The following is a 19,921-nucleotide window of genomic DNA, read 5'->3' as shown; positions in this document are numbered from 1 at the left end:
AGTTTGAACCCTGAACCCATAGTGAAAGGAGACAGTCAACTCCCAAAAGTTGTCCTCTGACCTCCACACATGCACACATACAATAGTCATACATCAATATATTTTTAAAAACCAAATAGTATCAGGTAGCTGGGGCCTATGATTATTTAAGCTCCAGGTAGCCTCTAGTTCTTTATTTGGAGATGTTTTTACCCAAAGCTAGAACAGACCTCCTATAATCCTGGTCCAACAGAGTGAAAAGAAAGGGGGAAAAAATCAGTATTTGGAAGGCAGATAAGCTGTTGATCGGGTTAATTGGATAACAGTTGACATTCTCTCTCCCATTTCCCCGCCTTTTCCTTCTCCTCTGCTCCCTTTCTTCCTCCCTCCTGCCCCTCCTCCACACAGATGTGTCCTCAGAAGCTAACCATCTCCTGGTTTGCCATGGTTTTGCTGGTGTCTCCACTCATGGCCATGTGGGAGCTGGAGAAAGATGGTAAGCAGTCTTTTCCCTATTTTCTTTGGAGCGCCAGCACCTAAGCTTGATCTCCAGGCAGCCTGCTGGGAAGGGATAGTGAAGTCTGAAGTAGGCAGTCGTGCATGGGATTTTCTCAGGAAAAATCCTCAGGGAAGATGGAGGGTTAGCGTCTCTTCCTCCACCTATCTCTCTCCCTTGTTTGGTTTCCATGTTGGATGACAGGAAAGGAGTTTCAGGTGAACTATGGTGGTGTGTGTGGGATATGATCTTGGCCTTAGATACCAGAAAATGACTCTTCTAAACAATTGAAATTCCCTAATACAGAATTTGTAAAGTAGCGAGATTGTCTTCTGCCCTCTCCTGTCTTGCATATTACAACGTGCTCTCAGTGGGCACCGTGATGGTTGTCCTCTGGCTATTTTGGGATTGACATTCACACTGACTTGGTTTCAGGTCATGGTTCTGCCAGGTATTGATACTGAACCTTTGAGGCTGGGTAGTCTTGTGACCTCAGTTTTCTTTCCTTTTTTTATCCCCCCCAGACAGGGTTTCTCTATATAGCCTTGGCTGTCCTGGAACTCACTCTGTAGACCAGGCTGGCCTTAAACTCAGAAATCTGCCTGCCTCTGCCTCCCAAGTGCTGGGATTAAAGGAATGCACCACCACTGCCCGGCTGACCTCAGTTTTCTTAATTGGGTGTTCAGTATAGCACAGCCCACGTGGACTATTGAATATGTTAATAAATACAGAAAATAACATATGGTAGAGTGAGCAAGCACTATCATTTAAAACAAAAAGTCTCTGAACTTTTCATTATCCCAATGGCAATAAGATTATTAGTAGACAAATAATGAAGACATAGAAGGGGGTGCTCTCTGTCCTCTGTCCTTGTACCATGTCACAGTTAGCAAATGTCCATCAACTCAGTCCTCAGATGATCCTCACAGGATCTCAAATGTTTCATGGAATACAAGGTAATCATGTCAGGAATTTCTGCTTTTATAGCTACACTTTAGTAATAATTAATATTTATTTAACACTCACTTAATTTCGCAACAACCATGTAAAGTAGGAGCTATCTGTATTCCATTTTACAGATGGTAAAACTGAGGTTCAAGAGGTTAAGTAACTTTCCCACAAGGTCCAGAATAGAACTTGATCCCAGTTTAGTCTCACTTCAGAGCCTGTGTGCTTAAATGCTAGATTGTACAAGTAAGAAAGGCCTGAAGCAACTATTTCCTGTGGCCATAAAGAGGAAATGGGTGTAAATTATAAATGAAAAGATTTCCCAGCTGCTGATTAGAAATAATCTTCTGAGAATCCAGGAAAAAAAAAGGTGAGCCTTTTTTTCATTCTGAAGATTCACAAGAGTTTGAACGATATTCACAGGTAAAGGTGCTTGCCACCAAGTCCGATGACCTAGACTTAATCACTGGGATGGAAGGAGAGGATCGAGTTCTCTAAATTGCCCTCTGCTCTCAAGACATGAGCTGTGACACCTGTGCACACACACACATGAAGGAATTAAATGTAACTTTAAAAAGAGTAATCTCCAGTCTGGCCACCCACCCCAACAGAATTTTGGATGCTTTCCTAAGTAAAGCCTTTGCCACAGCCAGATGTACAACTCAGGCCCTGGCAGAGTTAACCCCCTAGTTACTTCTGACCTGATAAACCACAGAAATTTCAGAAAAGCAACAGGAGAAACACAGGGGGAGCTTGTGTTGGAGTCACAATGGTGGCCCGAAGCCCAGCAGATATCTAAGCTCTGATTCCAACATGCCCAAGAAGTTCTTTCCCTGCCCTGGGGCTAAGGTCTTCTAGGGTTTCTGAGTTCAGGTTCTAAAAGGAAAATAATAGACAGCCTGTTTCAAGGCCTAGGGGACAAAGGGAAACTGGGAGCCAAAGAGTCCTGTGCACTGGAATCAGCTCAGGCTAACGATTTCTGAAGAGCTTGGCCTCAAGTGATTTGTACCTCTTATCTTTGCTCCCCATTCAGCAGTGACAAATCCCACTGATGTAAAAGTAAGAACTTAGTGTTTCACAAGGCTTTAAGCTCCAATGCCAATCACAAAGCCACCATTCACAGGGCACTTAAGGGAACTGTCTTAAGCTTGCATACAAATTAGTTTAGATGTTACCTTCTAAAGAAAGCACTAATATTTTGCTTTCTTTTTTCTTTTTTTTTTTTAAAGAATGACATCAGACTAGGGCATGGTAGTTCATGCCTGCAATCCCTGAACTTGATAGGTCAAGACAAGAAGAAAGCCCGATTTTGTGGCCAGCCGGGGCTATGAAGTAAAATTCTAAGTAGCTGGCTGTCTCTTCCCACCCCCGAGGCCATGGCTCTCTGAAAGCCCTTTGCTGGCTCTGCTCCATAGCTGTGCTATTCCAAAATCCAGGCTCTTCACCACTATGCCTTCCATATTCAATCAGGCATCAGATGACTGGGGCCATCCCGACATTTCTGACTCAGCAACCAAGAACAAACCTCACTGATGGGTTTTCAGGCGATGCTGATGATGGAGGTTGAAAGACGACCCTGCTTTACGGGCCACTGCATTAAGCTAGTCTTTCGATTAATAATTGATATGTAGGTAACCTTTGAAGCTTTGTCACATGAGGCTTTGGTGTGACCCACTCCAGAATACCTTGTGGAGATATTCTGGAGGCTCCTTCAGAAACTAGCATCAGATATCCATTGCACAACACTGGAGACAAAAGATCCGAACGACAGCATTTGTTACCCTTCACACTTGATGGGACCTCGCTTAGCCCTTGGCCATCAGTAAAAACAGTTCCTTCAAAAACTGAGACAATCATCTACTGCTTTGTAAGAGTGTAAAATAGCTTTTAAAAACAAGTAGTTAATGGCAATCTCCATCCACAAATTTCACGCAGAAGAGACAAAAAAAAAACCTAAATCTTTCTAGATAATTTTAAGGGTCTTTCAGTGCATTTGCCTAGCTCTTTGGCCTGTGCATGACAATGATGATGGTGGTGGTTTTAAAAGGCTAGCACAGGGTTATGCTGCAGTGACCTTAGCTGTGCTAAGGTGCATGCATTTTTACCATCTATCCTCACAGCTAATCCTATTAGCATAGACAATATTGTTCTTATCATTTTGTGAGGACTCTGAGGCTACTGGTGGTTCAGGACCTTGCTCAAAATCTCCTTTGCAATTAGAGAAGATAGGATTTCCACATCTTTCTTCCTCCACACCTATGCTTTAAGCCACTATGTTATTCTGCTCAATACTCTGCCCTGTGTATTCCCTGTGAACTACAACTAGAAGCTTACTCCCCCTCATCTCCATCCCCAACACACACACACACACACACACACACACACACACACACACTCAAGTGGCTTCTGACAAGGAATCTTGTGCTGTTTGCATCTTTTCTTGTTTCAAGGTCTTCCCTTCCTAATCAGAGACCGATTATTACTGGCCACCTGCCAGTTAAATGACTCGGTGGCAGCTATAGAACTGCTTCTCTGTTCTATCCCTATGCCCTGAGATCTCTCAGCAAGCACTTGCCAAACTCCTGTGAACTATGATATTCCAAGGGCCATGGGCGTGTCAAGACACTAAGTGAAACCCAGTTCTGGGGTTTGTGAGGCTCCTGGTCCAGGTCCTCACTGCTGGTGCTCTCCAGTTTATGTTGTAGAGGTGGACTGGACTCCCGATGCTCCTGGAGAAACAGTGAACCTCACCTGTGACACACCTGAAGAAGATGACATCACCTGGACCTCAGACCAGAGACGTGGAGTCATAGGCTCTGGAAAGACCCTAACCATCACTGTCAAAGAGTTTCTAGATGCTGGCCAGTACACCTGCCACAAAGGAGGCGAGACTCTGAGCCACTCACATCTGCTGCTCCACAAGAAGGAAAATGGAATTTGGTCCACTGAAATTTTAAAAAGTAATTCCATCCCCTTTGGCAGTATCTTTTCTTCTACCCCTCCTTAAAAAGTAATAATTGCAAGTGTGTGTGTGTGTGTGTGTGTGTGTGTGTGTGTGCTCTGAGGCTCAGAAATGTTTCTCATCTCCTTTGAAACAGGAACTCTCATTGGCCCATAGCTCACCAATAAGCTTTCTTGGCTGGCCAGTAACATCCAGAGACCTTGTCTCAAAAAAAAAAAAAAAAAAAAAAAATTAAACAACAACAAAAACAAATTTCTTTATTAAAAGAAAACTCCTAAATATTTCATATTTTTTCTTTTCAAATGCAGATTTCAAAAACAAGACTTTCCTGAAGTGTGAAGCACCAAATTACTCTGGACGGTTCACGTGCTCATGGCTGGTGCAAAGAAACATTGACTTGAAGTTCAACATCAAGAGCAGGTAAGGGAGCTATCATGATTTCTCAAGGTTTTGTGAGATCTACTTCATAACAAAGAGACGTACAAACTGCCCAGGGATTATCAATGACTGGTAATGGAACAGCAAAGTCAATTCTGTATTTTTTTTTTCAACTTCCCTCTGCTCGCCTAAGGAAATAGCATGGAGCTTTAAACCAGCATTCTGAGACTAGTTGGCTGGGGAGTTAGAATTCACTCATCCGAATTGCCTGGCTGTGCTTCATTAAGGCTCACAGCACCATGGGGAGGAATTAAAAAGAAGCCACAGCTACAAATAACTGGCCAGAGCACGACCTTGTGTCAAAAGCAGAATTGAGTGCTCCAGGGCCTTGCTGTTGGAAGCCCTGGAAGAGATTCCAGAACCCTCTGAGGCCTTTCGAGATTTTCCTAGAGCCTTTTCAACTTCTTTCTACCCCTCCAAGACTGTTATTCTGAAGTTCAGTTTCCCCAATGCACTTGGGCTTTCCCTAAAAACATCATCTCCCAGGGCTACAGAGCGGGTGTGTCAGACTGCTCTACAGCTGATTTCAGTCAGCAACTAAATCCCTGAGCCATGTGGAGGGCAGGGAGTGAGCGCCCCGGCTCTCCCACTATTTAAAAGAATAAACAGGGGGTGGGGGACTCCCTTTTCCATCTTTAGCATGAATTTGCTATGACTTAACTTAGCTAAGGAAAGTAACAGTTCAGGGTGACATCAGAGTCCTTGTTGCTTATATGAGAAATTTCTGAGCTGGTAAAGGTGGCCCCAAAGGAGACCCCTGTAGATTGCAGATGCTTACCTATAGTAACATGCTTGTCTAAAAAAATTAGACAAGCAGGATACATTTTCTTGCTAGAGAAATCTTACATGTGTTCCTGAAGAACCTAGTACATGGATAAGGGACAGTGGAATATTTTGCATAATTAGCAAAAGCATGCGCAAATGGAACATTAATGTGCATCTGTTGAAATAAATAACTCATAAATAACTTTCATGTTCTGTTTAGAGAACTCCCCCACAATACTTTCAGAGAGGAAAAAGATGTTACAAACTCATGCATATATATTTTTCATTTGTCTTTAAAGTTGTGCTACTCTTTGGATAAACTACATATGGACATATGTGTGTGTGTGTGTACATGTCTATCTTAAATATTCATTTGGAAAAACTCTAGAAGTAACAAACTGTGAACAATGTCTATATGTGGGACTCAGATTTGAGTAAAAAGGAGAATTGTGGCGACATGCATGTTTTCTTTATAATCATCTTTGTTGTTATAATTCTTTATAATTCAGCAGTTTCTCTTGCATTACAACATTTTCAGATTCATTTAGGCCAGAGATGCAAGTTTCAGTCTCTTACAGCTAAGCTTCCACTCTGGAAAGGGCTGGGGTGTTTTTATTTGGTTTTGTTTTTGTTGTTTTATTCCACTGGAGAAATCCAACCAGCTGGACAGACTGGCCTTGGACTGTAGACACCGGGAACTCTATCTCTGATCTATAATACAGAATTCATTCTGTCTTTGCCATCAGTTCCCCTGACTCTCGGGCAGTGACATGTGGAACGGCGTCTCTGTCTGCAGAGAAGGTCACACTGGACCAAAGGGACTATGAGAAGTATTCAGTGTCCTGCCAGGAGGATGTCACCTGCCCAACTGCCGAGGAGACCCTGCCCATTGAACTGGCGTTGGAAGCACGGCAACAGAATAAATATGAGAACTACAGCACCAGCTTCTTCATCAGGGACATCAGTGAGTTTTGCCTGGGAGCAGGTGCTTGGGAAGCAAAGACGCTGTCTGCCACATGTCCATGATACCCTGGAGCATAGGATTTGCCTGCATTCTTTTCCATTCTCCTAAAAAGCATTATACAGACACTACCCTCTTCATCTTACAGATGAGGAAATTAAAGGGTTAAGTTAACCTTTTTCCAGATCTCAAATCTCACAGACAGCAGACCAGACCCAGACCTGCCCCAAAGGTGGCACCTAATGGATTATGGGTTAACTACATGCTTAGTGTAAAGCAGAAACCAAGCACAGGGAGGGTTCCCTGACTGCTGAGCCCAGATATGAGACTCTATTAAGCAGAATGACTCAATCAGTAGGGACTTCCAGTCTGTGCAGTGAAGAAAGGGTTCTAAAATGTAGAATATGGCCAATAATGGTGACTTCCTCGAGTGGAAGGACCACTCTCAAGCAGATCCCTCACAGGTGCTGCCCTGATGCTCAGAGAAGTGAAAGAGCTATTCCAGAGACTAGAAGGTGGAGGGCTTCGTCAGCCAAGCTCAGGAGCCTAAGCCCTAGCTCCAAAGCCCGGCCAGGATAATAAAGGATGTTTCATCCCTGTGTATATGTATTTAACATACCAACATGCTTATCTTCTCCTGCAGTCAAACCAGACCCGCCCAAGAACTTGCAGATGAAGCCTTTGAAGAACTCACAGGTGGAGGTCAGCTGGGAGTACCCTGACTCCTGGAGCACTCCCCATTCCTACTTCTCCCTCAAGTTCTTTGTTCGAATCCAGCGCAAGAAAGAAAAGATGAAGGAGACAGAGGAGGGGTGTAACCAGGTAGGATTTATGCAGCCCATATTGGGGCCATTGGAAAGATCCTGACAACTAGGTGCTTGCCTCAGGACCAGAACTGTGTTAAGGGCTCTCCATGTGTATGACACACAACCTACACAAAGTCCCAAAGGCAGCCAGTATTGCTGTCACCTCTCCACAGAGGACAGAGAAGCTCAGAGAGGCTATGTCTTGCCCACGTTCTTCCAGCTAGAGCAGTGGCAGAACCAGGACCCAGCAATGGTTTGATGGAGACAGAGACGGTTAGCCCAACCACTTCAATTCCTCCAGTATAGTCGATTGTCAATCCTCAACCAAAGTTGTTCATGATATAGAAACCTGGGATCCAGGAGCCTACAATGATTGTTTAAACTGAGTAAATATAGTAAATGCTAAAACATTGGTGCTGGGACCCACCAAATAAGGATAATCTCTACTTCCTTAATATACAGTGCAATCATTTCACCTTACAAGATGCCCACCCTTACTGGGCTAATATGGTGACTTTCTACCTTTCGGGTCCTTAGCACAGTGATCTCTTGCAAGGTTTGAGGAACAGTTTTACGAGCATTTAAGTCACAGAGCAAAGGATTCTTCCTACCTAGCATTGAGAATGTGGTAGCAATTCAGCTCAGAGATTCAACCACTCCCTAAAAGCAGGAGCAAAAAAAAAAAAATGGGATTATTTTGAAACAGATTTTAACTGCTACCTAAAGTCTTGCTAAGTTTCATCCCTGTGTGTATGTATTTAATATACCAATCTTAAGTGGGTAATGTCTAATGCTTTCTACTTGCTAGACGCTTTCTCCGCATTTTTACATAAATGTTGTATTTAGCTGCTGCAATTCTTAGAGGCAGGCATTATCATGGGACCTACTCATGAATAAGGAGAGACACAGAGAGCCAGAGATATTTTCCTGAAGCACCACAGCTGTTTAGTAGCATTGCCAGGATTTGAAGTCACTTTTGTAAGCTGACAGGCATGGTATTTCTTGACGTCAAGACAGCTAAAGAAAGCTGGTCTCAGTCCCAACAGCAGCTTCATATGGGAGTGGTTACCCATGGGACCTTGGGGCAATGCTGCTACTCCAAGAGGCAAAAGCGGGAGCAAGCCATTTCTGTTGGAGTTTACTAAATAGAAAAGTGAGAATGGGGTGGTGGATGAGTCATGCTGGAATATGAAGACCTGAATTTTAACCCCCAGAACCTCTGGAAAACTGATTAGTAATGCCTGCAACCTGGGCTCTGGAAAGAGGTGGGACACACACACACACACACACACACACACACACACACCTCTGATTATATCTTCTACCAGCAGGTGGTGCAAGGGGAGCGGCCATGCCAGCCTGCCTTATATTGCCCTTACTTAAATTTTCCTCTCCTTTGCAGAAAGGTGCGTTCCTCGTAGAGAAGACATCTACCGAAGTCCAATGCAAAGGCGGGAATGTCTGCGTGCAAGCTCAGGATCGCTATTACAATTCCTCGTGCAGCAAGTGGGCATGTGTGCCCTGCAGGTGTGTGAGCAGGATGGTGAAGCCCAACCACACCTGCACATTTAGTGGTCCGGGCGGAGGACAACAGGAGGCTTGTGAGGGAGGTGGGGGTGGAGTTCCTGGCATAGGGATTCCAGAGTCAGAAACACATTTGTTCATCGGCGGATAACTTGATGTTTATGTTAGGCCATGCACTATGCTGGGCCAAGGATATTGCAATAAAGAGAACAAGCATGGGTCCTACCCTTGTATGGAGAAAGGCAAGAAGGACAGGATTGGGAGGAAATCATGACTCAGAATATGGAGAACTTGGAAGTGGACAGAAGTTGGAACCTATCTTAGGGGTTCTGGGGAACCACTGAAGTCTTTTTAATAAGGAAATATCCCAATCAAAGTTCTTTTAAGAAAAATCTCTCAAGAGAGTCCCTGGCAAGCATGAGACCAGCTGAAGTCTGAGCCCTGTAAGGAAGGGTTGGGCCATCTCACACAGAAATCCTCAAGACCCAATGTCTGGGGATAATAATATGTGCTGTGAAATAGGAGGGCATTGAGGCTATAACTCTGACCAATATGGACTTACCTACCCACATTCCTTTACAGGGTCCGATCCTAGGATGCAACGTTGGAAGGAAAGAAAAGTGGAAGACATTAGGGAAGAAAAATTTAAACTCAGGATGAAAGAGTCCCCCAAAAGCTGTCTTCTGCTTGGATGGCTTTTTCCAGTTTTTCTAAGTTCATCATGACACCTTTGCTGTATTTCTACCTGTAAATGTTAAATGCCCACAGAGACAGTGAGCTAATGTATGCATAGATATTCTAGCATTCCACTTGGCCTTATTGCTGTTGAAATATTTAAGTAATTTATGTATTTATTAATTTATTTCTGCATTTCACATTTGTATACCAAGATGTATTGAATATTTCATGTGCTTGTGGCCTGATCCACTGGGACCAGGCCCTATTATGCAAATTGTGAGCTTGTTATCTTCTTCAACAGCTCTTCAATCAGGGCTGCGTAGGTACATTAGCTTTTGTGACAACCAATAAGAACATAATATTCTGACACAAGCAGTGTTACATATTTGTAACCAGTAAAGACATAGGTGGTGTTTGGAGACATGAAGAAGCTGTAAAGTTGACTCTGAAGAGTTTAGCACTAGTTTCAACACCAAGGAAGACTTTTTAGAAGTGAGATTGATAAGAAACCAGGGCCTTCTTTAGAAAGGAAACCTTTGGGTACCTAAATTTAAAAGAATTTTGAAAGGCCAGTATCAGTGGTATATGCTTTAAATCCCAGGGGACTCAGGAGACTAAGGCAGGCAGATCTCTGTGAGTTTGAGGACAGCCTGGTGTACAGAGGGAGTTCCAGCCCAGACAGGGCCACACAGAAATTCTGTCTCAAAAACAATTTAAAAAAATAACTAGAAATTGGAATTCAGGTTTGGGTCTGTAGCTCAGACGGCAGTGTGCTTGCCTAACATTCATGAGGAGCTGGCTTTTGTCCTCAGCACTGCATAAACTAAGTGTAGTGGTACATGCCTTAATTCCAGCACTGGGGTGAGAGAGGCAGAGAACTCACAAGTTCAGTGTCATCCTTAGCTATATAACAAGGCCGGGCTGGACTACATGATAGCATGATATAATATCTCAAAAAGAAAGGAAGGTAATAGGGGTGGGGAGAGTTGGTTGCTTACCTCCTTGGCAGGCCCCACCTCCCACACTCATAAGACATGGGAGCAGAGACATCCTGGCTGTCTGAAAGAACAGAAGCTTTTGGAATTTGAGGGAAAATATAGTGTAGCTGTGACGAAAGGGCATAAAATCCAGGGTGACTTAATCGCCACACAAATGGATGCAAAGAAAACCACCCAGGTTCGCCATGTCATCAGCCTGAGTGAACCTAAGGTACAGATATGACCAGGCAAGATCCATCGTGCCATGAAGATACTACGGCTACATCAGGACACAATGGCCACGCTCCTTGTAGTGACTTGCGTATGTTTTTCATGTGTTGGTTTATTTGTTTGTGCCTTCTGAGATGAAATAAATAAAAAATCTTCTTTGCAGTCATGGTTTCTGTACTTGCTCAGCAGAGTCAGGTGTTCTGTTTCGGAGCCTATTTGGGTGCATCCCCTCCCCCGCCCCCAGCCCCATCATCTAAGAACTGCTTCTCCTTGCAGTGATGTCATTTCCAATTGTGCAGAGTTGACCCTTCTTCCCTTTATAGTATTTCCAGCATCAGCATCTTGCTGAGCTCAGGGAAGGTCCCTGAAGCCTTCCCAGCAGGGACTCCACCAGGGCACAAAACTGCACCAGTGCCCTCTTTAAGGGCTTGCTACTCCAGCATCAATCCTGAAATGATCCTCTGATCCCCCCTTGACTTAGTTTGCTCTTATTACTGTGCAAAAACATCCCAACCAAAAGCAATCCAGGGAAGAAAGGGTTTATTATCATTTACAGCTTGTAATCCCATTGAGAAGGGAAGTCAGAGTAGGAACTCAAGACAGGAACTGGAGTAGTCTGGGCCTTTCACATCAACCATCAACCAAGAAAACACCCTGCAGGCTTGCCTATAGGCCAATGGGACTGGGAAATTCTGGGTTTCTAAGACTCTAGCAAGTTGACAAAAGCTAAGCAACACACCCTACATCATTAAATAAAACTCTCAATGTCTGGACAGGCATTAGCCCTTCACGTTTGGGGTTTCTAATGACTCCCATGCTGTTTTCCCCTCAAAGAGAGCTCATCCTTGACATTGCTTATAAAATAAGACTGAACGCATTTAACCCCATTAAGTACTAAGATGCTCACTGTATATGATGTCCTAAGATCTCATCAAAAAGATCACTTTGCTTTTTTTCAGATCATGGGCAGGGCCTGTTGTGTCCTCCTAGTGGCTCCTATGTGCTGAACTTTGAGAGAATGGAGAGCAGCATCAACTCTCTGCTATTCTGAAAACCCAACAGGGCACATCTGAGCCTTCTTGCAATGGCAGGATGATTTTTTTGGTAGAGTTACTTGCTTAGAGCTCTGGTTGTGCTTTCAAGAAGGATAGGAGGAAGTTTCTATCATCAGATGCAAGCCTTTGGAGCACAACAGCCTGTTATGAGCCCACACTTGGGAACAGGGAATGGCTTCTAACAACTGTCAATCTTCCCATAAAGTCTTTCATCTAGTGATAGCAAAACATTTAGTAGGTACGAAATGAACAGTCCTAGTAAGGAAAAGAATAATCACATTTTATAAGCACAAAGACCTAGGACTGTTTTGCCAAACTTCCAGCAAGCTTAGGGCCACCTTAACTGTTCTGGCCCTCACCATACAGTGTCTTTTCTGCTATGACCTCTTAACATTTGATTGACTTCAGTGCACGCGAGATAGAGTTTCTCTATTTAAGGGACAGATTTTCTTAAAAGTCAAGTCACTGGATGAAGTAATGACACTGGGTGCCAGCCACCAGGCCCTGGTGTTGTTTCTACCTGCTCCAAGCCCTAAGATCTGCTATTACCATCCTGCTGAGGACAAGGTATGGCAGGCGAAGATGCTTCCAGTAGTGGACACAACAGGGTTCTTTGTGCTGGTGGGGCACCACCAGCATCACCAACAGACCATGAAGCACTCTGAGATTAGAGTTCATTCTTGAGGTATAGAAAATGCAGAAGCCCAAGGCTGCATTCAGAAGCCTGAGGCTGCATTCCTAGTGGAGCATAAGGCACAAGAGGGCACCAATGAGCACTGGAAGCTGAGGCCTGGAATTGGGTGGGGAGCCAGTAGCTACTGCAATAGATGAGTTGAAGCAGGAAGCAGTAACAAGAGAAATGGCAAGCCCACCCGACCAGGAGGAGCAGGCTTGGGCGCAACTGAAGGAGAAAACACTGTAACCACGGGAGTTCTTTGACACATTTCTCTCTATGAAGTGAGGACCAGTGCTTCATGTCATACTCAGCGAAACCAAGGAGGCCAGTTGTGCCCAAAGAGAAGTAAGAAAACCCGACTAGAGAGATGCTGAGACACCTTGGTCTTCCTGACCAAAGATAGAGCTATGAGCATCTTTGCTTAACATCTTCAAGACCCAGCTTTCTCACCCTTTTAATGGGATCATTGTAATACCTGCCTCATAGGGAAGTTGTAAGGATAACAGGCTATGGGAGCTAAAAAGTAGATGCCTCCTATACCCAACCACAGGAGTCATGCCAATTTCCCCATAGACAAGGCAAGTTAACATGGGAAAAAGAGCACCAACTTCATTGAATTAAACCATTTTGAAAATGAACACAGGCTCAGAGCTCCAGAGGAAAGCGCTCTATGCTTTGCTTGGGCTGACAGCAGATAGACATAGGATCCGGTGAAAGGGTCTGGTCTAATGGTGAGAGACTGGGGACAGGACCCCAGCAAAGCCTGTGTGTTCTTCTTCTTCATCATCTCTTTGTGCAGCAGTCCTTGCTCCCAGAAATGGAGCAGGATACTTCCAGTATGAGGGTTCTCCAAAAGTGAAGGAAGAGGGAGCAAGGCCGAGCTCATTCTCCAGGCTTTGTAGCTCGCTTGGGTGTGCCTCTAGCTTCTATAATCTATCATGGAGAATGCAATTTTATTTTATGTGAGTTGCTCTGGTGACAGAGAAAAAGAGGTGGGAGATGTAGAGAACAATGGAACTAAGTGGCAGATTCCAACAAAGTTGCAACATGCAACAGGTCTCACCTGGGAGGTTTTTTAAGAGGGAGGGGGAAGGGGACAGAGGCTGCTTCTGGGAGGAGGAAAGAAGAAGGAAAGGGGAAAGAAAAACTCCCGGCAGCTTTTTAGTCAGCCCTAGGTGCATGTGCAGGAGGATATGTGACAAGGCCCACAGTGGGAATGTGTCACCTCTGCACAGCTGGTGATGACACATCTTGTTGTAATGTTGAGTCCCTGAGGACTCAGGAAGGTGCCTGGTTGCTAACACTGCTCGCTTTGCACTGGCTGGGGAGGTGCCTGATTCCTAACCTTCCTCTTTTTATCATAAAAAGGAGAACTAAAAGGTGGGCGAAAGTGAGGCGGGGATTGGAGCATCGGATCTCTTAAACTACTTCCTGCTGTCCACAGGAGTCATCAGTTTCAGGGTGTAGTTGATCCTCACCATCAGGACACATTTGGGAGTTGGTGGCATCAGGATCCTCTGTGGCCAGTACTTGGTAATCCTGTAAGAGGGAATGGTTAATCTGTTTGGTTAATTTTTTTTTTTGATTTGTCATTGGAGGAATGCTGAGAAGAGGTTGATGAAACAGGGTTCAAACAGTAAACACAGAAAAATGAGAGGGGGGAGTCAGGAAGAGCAGTATCATTTCCATGTGGGGGTTTTAACGTAGAAGCATTTTTCTTGGAGAAAAAGGCAAAGGCCACTCTCTTTAGCTGTAAAGATGTCGAGTCCCTGTCAGTTTTGAAGTACCGCTGCTGCCAGAGAATCGATCTGTCCTTGGAGAGTAAGTATGCTTTGGGCCACCTGTTGAAGATCTTAGATGAACTGGAAAGAGGACTGAAGGTATAAGGTTAGGGAGGTGGCCAGTCCTGCTGTTCTGGGGGCTACACCCGAGGTTATTCCTGAAACAGCCAGGAGGGGCAGGATTAGAATTGCCCTTCTGTTATGCCGGGCAGATGGCTATTGAGTCCACAACTGGGATTGCTGGGGGCTTTTCTGTGTGGATCTCCTCTAATTTAGGGAAAAGAAATACTAGTGTACAATCTCCTGACCAGCTGACAGGTAGACAGTGATATGCCTGAGTACCACCAAGAATTGGCATCTTCTAGACTATAGGGCTTTGCAGTAGAGACAAGGTATCTAGTTATGGTCTTGCATCAGTCTAGGGAACTTAATGTTCCTACGGGATGTATCCTGGATGCCTTAAAACAGTCTGCCACACCAAAGAGGATGATATAGAAAAGGTAGGGGGTCGTGGCAACACCAGAGTCAGGGAAATTGATGAAAGGCAAAGCAAGGCTGTTAGTCAGGGTCACTGGAGAAGCCGTAAGTGACAGTTGTGAGCTGTTTCCAGGGGGACACACACGGTCAGCAGTCTCCAAAGTGTCCAGGTTGGCAGATATTAAAGAGCTGATAGGCTGAAATTAGAGTCTGGAGCAGAAGGCAAAGTGATAGGTTTGTATTATTTAGAAGAGGGGATGTCAAAGAAATAATGACCTTGGCAAAGTATATAATGACTTCTCCTGCTTCTCTTCTCTCAAGATATAAATTGTGCTTACCAGGAGCCCAGATTTGTTAGTGCAGTAGAGTTTGCCAACAAAGCCCATTTCCCACCTAGGATTCCATGGGTCCTAAATATAGAAGAAGAGGGTCTGGCATAGTAGATAGAAAAGGTAATTGGTCTGTGATGTTGGCATGTGTAACTGGCAAGACCAATATGGGCAGCCCCCATATCTGTCTGGCCATTCCTTAAATTAATCCTTTGACTGGTCAAAAAAGAAACAAACAAAAAGGTCGTACTACTTAAAAGGAATAGTGAGCATAAGGGTAGTGATAGGAATTCTGATTGGCTCCTAGCTTTCGGCTATAGAGCAATTCTCTGATCCTATTTGGAGATTGTTTGTCGTGGATGAGGGTTTCTCAAACGTTGGAGATACATAAGGGTTACCCTGGATAGAAACAAACAGGAGGGGGAGGAGGAGAAACCCATGTATGATCCAGTAGGGTGGGACGCAGCTGCCAGAGTGGAGTCTCATTCTTCTGAACTGGGGACAAGGTAGTTCAGGGTCTTCTGAAGCTTAAGGGAGCAGGGTCCTGTTGGGATCGATGTGTAAGAAGAGTTATTTTGAGGTAGAGGGGTAAAAGACTTGAGGTGAGACAGGTGAATCCAATGAGAGTCCTTCTGTGGGGATCATCAGAATTACATTTGAAGCAGTCCTGCCATTTAGAGGAAAGAGGTGAAGGGTGATGGATGGTCTGGAGGGGAGAGGACCTGATCTCCAGTGTTGATAGGGAGTGGACAGGAGTTAGTATGTGGCCATGGTAGATGGTGGTCAGTAAAGTTCCATAGGAGGAAGCAGAGATGACAGAGTAAGGGAGTGAGTGGTGATCAGGGAGAGGCGAGGCTTTGGGTGAAGGGCTGGGAGTCAGAACTGGTCCAAACATGAGCTCAAAGGGTGATATGAGAAGAGGTTGCTTGGGGAAAGCCTGTAGCCTGAAAAGAGCCAGGGGTAGGAGTTTTACCCAATCAAGGTGAAGTTCCTGTGACAGGGTGACAAGAGTGATTTTTAAGGAGCAGAGCAGTTAGACTATTCTATCTTTCTTGAGGACTGGGGCTGGTACAGAGTATGAAAGTACCAAGGGAAGTTGAGGGCTTTAGATATGGTTTGAGAAACTTGGGGGTGGGGTGAATTCAGGACCATTGTCTGACCGGAGGGAGGCTGGGATTCCAAATCGAGGGATGATCTCACCGGAGGAGGAGATCAGAGACTGTCTGATCCCTTTTGCTGGTGGTGGGGAATGCTTCCACCCACCCTGAGAAGGTGTCCATCAAGGCCAGGAGGTCCTTGGCATATTTAACAGTAGGGATGTGGGTAAAGTCCCAGAGTTGGGGGTCTATTGTGGGGGTCCACCTGGGTGGATGGCAAAGGAAATGATGTGTTAGAGCCAGTAGATTGGGTAGCTAGAAAGAGGAGAGGGGCTACTGGTGAGCTTTACTTTAGGCAAAAAGGAGGAGCAAAAGAAATAAAGGCTCCCACTTTGGCTAGAAGATCCCTTCCGATAAGGGGACAGGACACATTGGCCCTACAAGAAAAGAATGCATGAGAGAAACACCCCTAAAAACTCGGTTGACTGGTATGATCGGGTGAGGTTGGCAAAGTTGTACCCCTACCCCAACAGTAGGGAAATGAAAAGGAAAGGTAGATCCCCCAAACTCCGTTGGGACTCAGTAAGTGGCCCCATTGTCCAAAAGGAAGGAGATGTGTCTCCCCGATACCGTGATGACTATCCAGTCTCCCCGATACCGTGATGACTATCCAGGGCTTCTTGTTAGCGATGGTAGTGGTTGGTTCAAGGAAGCTCGGGCTCCCTCAGCTGCCAATGACCAGGCCTAAGGGATCAGCTGGAAGGCAATCTAGGAGTGACGTCCCTGTGCCATATGTGACATGAGGACAATCGGCAGCCCAATGTCCCTCTTGATGACACTTTGGATGTGGCAGGCCTATGCCCAGTGACCCTGCTGACCACATTTGTAGCAGGGACCTGGTGGTTCCTGGGTTTCAGGAGGCCAGGGAGACCAGGCACTTGCGCAGGCTGGTTGAACGGCTCTGGCCAGCATACGGTATTTATGGTTGCAGGACTGTTCATCTCTCCCAGGGTACACCGTAAAGGCCAGCACTAAGACTTCTGCCTGTGGAGTTAGGGATCTTCTCTCCAAGTGTTTAAGCTTGGCCTTAATATTGGGTTAGCTTTGGGAAAAGAAATGGGCCATCAGAAGTCGTCGACCTGGGTTTTCAGGGTCTAGATTAGTATATTGTAAGAGGACCTTTTTAACACACTCTAAAAATTGAGATGAGTTTCCATGTTTGTCTTGGATGACTTCTTGGAGTTTTTCGTAATTTACTGATTTAAGGGCAACCTTATAGACACCAACCAGGAGGCAAGTTATAAATTGACCTCTAGCAAAAATGCCACCTGAGGTATTATAATTCCACTGGGGATCCTGGTTGGGCACTGCCTCAGACCCAATGGGATGTGCTGTGTTGGTTTTAGTGTATTTTATCTGCATGTGCTCTAGTCTGTTCCCTAATTCACCTGCGCTCCTCGGGGCGTAGACTGTTAATTATGATTATATTTATGACCACATGGGACCTGGTGGTATATACACACACATATATATACATATATACAATAAATACATAAATATATTAACTATAGTAATTATTTTATAATTATATATAATTATATCAATCATATTATATAGTTATAATTATATAATGTATATAATTATAATTGTATATAATTTTAATTATAGTAATTATATTAACATAATGTGATAATATATCATATATGTATATATTTATAGAAATTCAGACTGTAAGATTTAGTGATATACTGAAATGCTTTAATAAAGGGGTGGAGGAATTAAAACCATAGGATCCCAGTCTTTTTTTTCTATTCAAGAAAGTTCACTTAATAAAAAAGGGGACATGTACCCTAATTAGACCACGCACCCCAGCAACTTCCCACAAAGGAAGAAGAGAGGCCTTGTTAGGCTGGGTAGGGAAAGAAGGAGGGGATTTGGCTGCAGAGTGAGCTGGTAGCAGTAGCCGGAGGGCTAAAAACTGTAGGTGGGGTGAGAGTCAGTGCTAGCATGGGATTTAGGCTTAGAGCTGGTGATGAAGGGGAGGAGTCTGGAGAAGACAGGCCAGGAGAGGAAGCTGAAGAGGCCAGGTGAGTAGAGGAATGTGAAGAAACAAGGGGAGCAGAGGAGACTGAAGAAGCCAGTAAGAACTGCAAAGAGGGGGCTCATTAGCTGGATCAAAGATAGCGGAAGTTTCATCAGGTTGATTTGTCATAGCTAGTAGGAGCTGAGTTGGGAAATAGGAAGAACAAAAAGAAGGTTTAAAGCAAAGGTTTAAAAAAAAAAAAAAGCCTAAACGTAGGAAACCTTCCATTTTCCGGATCGCTGGCAATAGTTGTAAAGTTCTCTTAAATAATAGGATCAAAAGTGCCATTAAGTGGCCATTTAGAGTCATTATCTAGTGGATATTGGAGCAAAGTTTGATTGCAAAGACATATGAGTCGAGAAAACTTTAAACCAGGCACTGTTTAGAGGTTTGAGGTTTTCCAGGAAGCATCCCAGGGGGGAGCCTGCAGGAAGGGGCAAAGGGGTGAGGAAAAAGGTTATTTTCTACCCGGAGCAGCACCCCGAAGACAGGGAAAATAATAACAGGACACGGGCGGGACAAACTGGCTGAACAAGCCATCACGTGACAGCCAGGGACCAATGGCAGATGCCTGGAAAAGCACAGCCCTAGTACCAGGATTTTTGGGAGAAAGGGAAGGAGCTGTGCCTCAGAAAGAAAAAAAAAATCTCACCCAAAGGAAAAGGTCCTATGGTGGAAAGGGTCAACAAGTGCCAGTCGTAGCTGTGAGGACAGTGGCTGGGGGTTCCTCCATCCCAAAGGACACCAGAGTTGCTGGGAGCTCAGCAGTCGATCCCTTGTGTCTAGGGTGTGTGGGGTGAGTGGGTGGGGGAACATGGCTTTTTATAGGGGCTGTGGTGTATGCGCAGGACATGTGACAGGGCAACAATTAGAATATGTCCCCTCTGGGCAGCTAGTGATGACGTTTCTTCTTGTCCTCCCAGGTCCTCTGGGACTAGCCAGGAAGGTGTCTGGTTGATAACATTGTTGCCGAGTGATTGCAAAGAGGGAGATTTTGTATTCAAGACCCCCTTCCAGTGTCCTTTTGCTTAAACAACTCCATGTGCCAAAATGTCACTCTGGACTTGCCTATCCCAAGCCCCAATGATGCTTAGGAGGCTAATTTTCACTAGACTTAATGTGTGAGCTACATTTGTACTGCTGCAACAAAATACCTGACAGAAACCACTTATGGAGAGAGGGTTTCTTTTAAGTCAGGTCTAAGACTGATATTGTAACAGGGAAAGCACCCGGGAGTATCCTTTTGGCCACAGGAGAATGCTGGGAGATGTTTCACCTGGTCCTAGTTCAGGAAGAAGAGAGTGAATGAAGAACCCAGAAGGCTGACTTTTCAGGGAGCATCTCTACGGACTTATTTCCACCCGCCAACCCCCACCTCCTAAGACTTGACAGCCTTCAAAATAGTGCCACAAGCTGGGGGCCGAGTGTTGAAAACATGAAGCCACGGGTATGGCTGGGATTCAAACCACAGTCAGCTTACACTGCTTCAGAGAAAGCATTCTGATTCAGGACTGAGCTCTGGGCAGGGGTAGGGGTGGAAGGCCAGCTGCTGAAGTCTCTGAGAGCTAGCTTGGGACGGAGGATCATTCATCAACAGGAGAGTGGGGAGGAGATAATTTGGCTCAGAATCTTTTCTCTTACAATCAATCTGCAACACC

The 19,921-nt window shown here is 44.8% G+C and overlaps 1 protein-coding gene across 1 annotated transcript; it reads left to right on the top strand.

Annotated features, from left to right (window-relative positions):
* Positions 1-387: 387 nt before the first annotated feature.
* On the top strand, positions 388-16,928 carry Il12b (interleukin 12B). Its single transcript, XM_085829330.1, has 7 exons — positions 388-475; positions 4,117-4,404; positions 4,694-4,805; positions 6,335-6,552; positions 7,193-7,371; positions 8,758-8,882; positions 16,787-16,928. Exons 1-7 carry the CDS (start codon positions 388-390, stop codon positions 16,926-16,928), a joined length of 1,152 nt encoding a protein of 383 aa, XP_085685456.1.
* Positions 16,929-19,921: the final 2,993 nt, after the last annotated feature.

Source organism: Mus caroli, unplaced genomic scaffold (assembly GCF_978045245.1).
Source record: "Mus caroli unplaced genomic scaffold, Mus_caroli_1 scaffold_13, whole genome shotgun sequence".
NCBI lineage: Eukaryota > Metazoa > Chordata > Mammalia > Rodentia > Muridae > Mus > Mus caroli.
Note: the sequence above shows the minus strand (reverse complement) of the source record. Positions and strands in the feature narration are given on the sequence as shown.